This window comes from Notothenia coriiceps, unplaced genomic scaffold, assembly GCF_000735185.1.
Source record: "Notothenia coriiceps isolate Sejong01 unplaced genomic scaffold, NC01 NC01_scaffold00021049, whole genome shotgun sequence".
NCBI lineage: Eukaryota > Metazoa > Chordata > Actinopteri > Perciformes > Nototheniidae > Notothenia > Notothenia coriiceps.
The window spans coordinates 1-2,005 of record NW_011353750.1 but is presented as its reverse complement, the minus strand read 5'-3'; the positions used below and the strand labels follow the sequence as shown (position 1 = coordinate 2,005).

At 37.4% G+C, this 2,005-nt stretch overlaps 1 protein-coding gene across 1 annotated transcript; it reads left to right on the top strand.

Annotated features, from left to right (window-relative positions):
• Positions 1 to 43: 43 nt before the first annotated feature.
• Positions 44 to 1,125, top strand: LOC104953079 (arf-GAP with GTPase, ANK repeat and PH domain-containing protein 1-like; the record flags this gene model as incomplete). The annotated part of the gene is made up of 2 exons (XM_010780000.1): positions 44 to 155; positions 984 to 1,125. Coding segments are annotated over 2 exons (254 nt in total), but the record flags the coding sequence as incomplete, so codon positions are not given.
• Between the last annotated feature and the right edge of the window lie 880 nt (positions 1,126 to 2,005).

Sequence of the window (2,005 nt, the reverse complement as noted above, 5' to 3'; positions counted from 1 at the left end):
CTATAGACAGTAATACATGTATTGTATTAGATATTTATCCCAGTATATCTGATGGTGTCTTCTCTGCAGGCGGACGCTTCAAGAAGGAGATCGTGGTGGACGGGCAGAGCCACCTGCTGCTCATCAGGGACGAAGGGGGCCCCCCGGAGGCTCAGGTAGGAACTGCACCTGCAGGGAATTACACACCATAACATATAACAAGTATAATTTAATAAAGATTTAAATTATTATTTTGTACTATTTAAATCTGTAACAGCAATTCAATCATCCACACACATTTCTGGGCAATTATGTTCTAATTCTTTTTACATAGACAAAAATGTGCACATAAATGACAGAAATACCCCCAAAATGTGTCAGATAAATCAAATACATCGAATATTTTTTCTGTGTTTTTTAAACAAATTTCTCGGATTTTTCTTGCAGCTATTTAAAGGCTAATTTCCCTTCTTGAAATCCATATTTTAAAGTCATTTTCCCACATATTTTACAGTAGTTTTCACATAGTTTTCGGACATTTATCCACTTTTTTATTGGAAATGTTTAACATATCTTTGGGCCGTTTTTCGCATAATTTTAAGTTTTTTTTTGGAATGTTTTTAAACTCCTGAAAAGCAGCGATTTTATGCAATTTATAAAAACAGAATGATTCATTTTTTAATTGTTAACAACCAAACTTTTATGGAAAAACTGGATTCAAAAAGCTCTCGATGAACCTCTCACTGATATGAAGTCAGGCTGGAGGCAGCGTGGCGCTGGAGAGGAAAGTGGGTCGGCTCAGGGTTCATATCAAACTGACCCCAAGAAGTCTAGACAGAAACTCCACGGTTTATTAATAATGAACCCCCTCTTCCTCACCTCTCATCTGCCCGGTAACAGCAGGGAAGGGTCTCTTTACCCCTCAAGAAGCAGACTGGAGTTATTTTATATATTTAAATAAACATGTTGTTTTAAGGGTTTTCAATCAAGTTTTGTGTGCACAGTTTGCTCTGTGGGTGGACGCCGTGATCTTCGTCTTCAGTCTGGAGGACGAGATCAGCTTCCAGACGGTTTATCACTATTTCAGCCGACTGGCAAACTTTAGGAACGCCGCCGAGCTGCCACTGGTGCTGGTGGGAACTCAAGGTAAACACACACACACACACACACACACACACACACACACACACACACACACACACACACACACACACACACACACACACACACACACACACACACACACACACACACACACACACACACACACACACACACACACACACACACACACACACAGGCTTTCTCCTTCTCTGTGTCTCTGCTGCCTCCCGGTGGTGTGTTTGTAACTGTGCATATTTATCCAGTTTTTTTTATCATATTTGGGACAAAACAATAAATACAAATGTAATAAATTGCACGATAAATATTTTTTTAAATGCTTTATTACATTTGGGACACAAATAAAACATTTAAAATGAAAGGAATGGATGAAAAATGGGAGAACATTTCCAATAAATGTGAAATTTTCCACAAAACATGACAGACAAATGTGAAGTTTCTCTTCTCTCACACTTTTTCTTGATGAGTTTATAGTTAAAAAATAATAATGTAATATTTATTCTGTCGAGCCACAGACCCGTTTGGGAAACACAGTTCATTTCAATGACACACATTGAACAGCAGGTGGCGCCAGAGTTACACTGTTTGTTTCTAAGGGTCTCTATTTTACATCATTCTTTTTTCTCATTTATATTGAATATATTATTCTCCGCTCTTTATTTACACATATTTTTTCGGATAATTAAAAAAAGAAATTCCAGCCTTTTTTAAAATATTTTCACATATTCTTTTAGCCTTTTTTAACATACACTTAGATCTTTTTTTAAATCTTTTTCCATAAATAAATATCCTGTTCTTTAACACTCCTGTAAACGTGTTTCCTCTCCTCTCTCTCCTCTCTCATCTCCTCTCGTCTCGTCTCCTCTTGTTTCCTCTCCTCTTGTTTTCTCTCATCTCCTCTCGT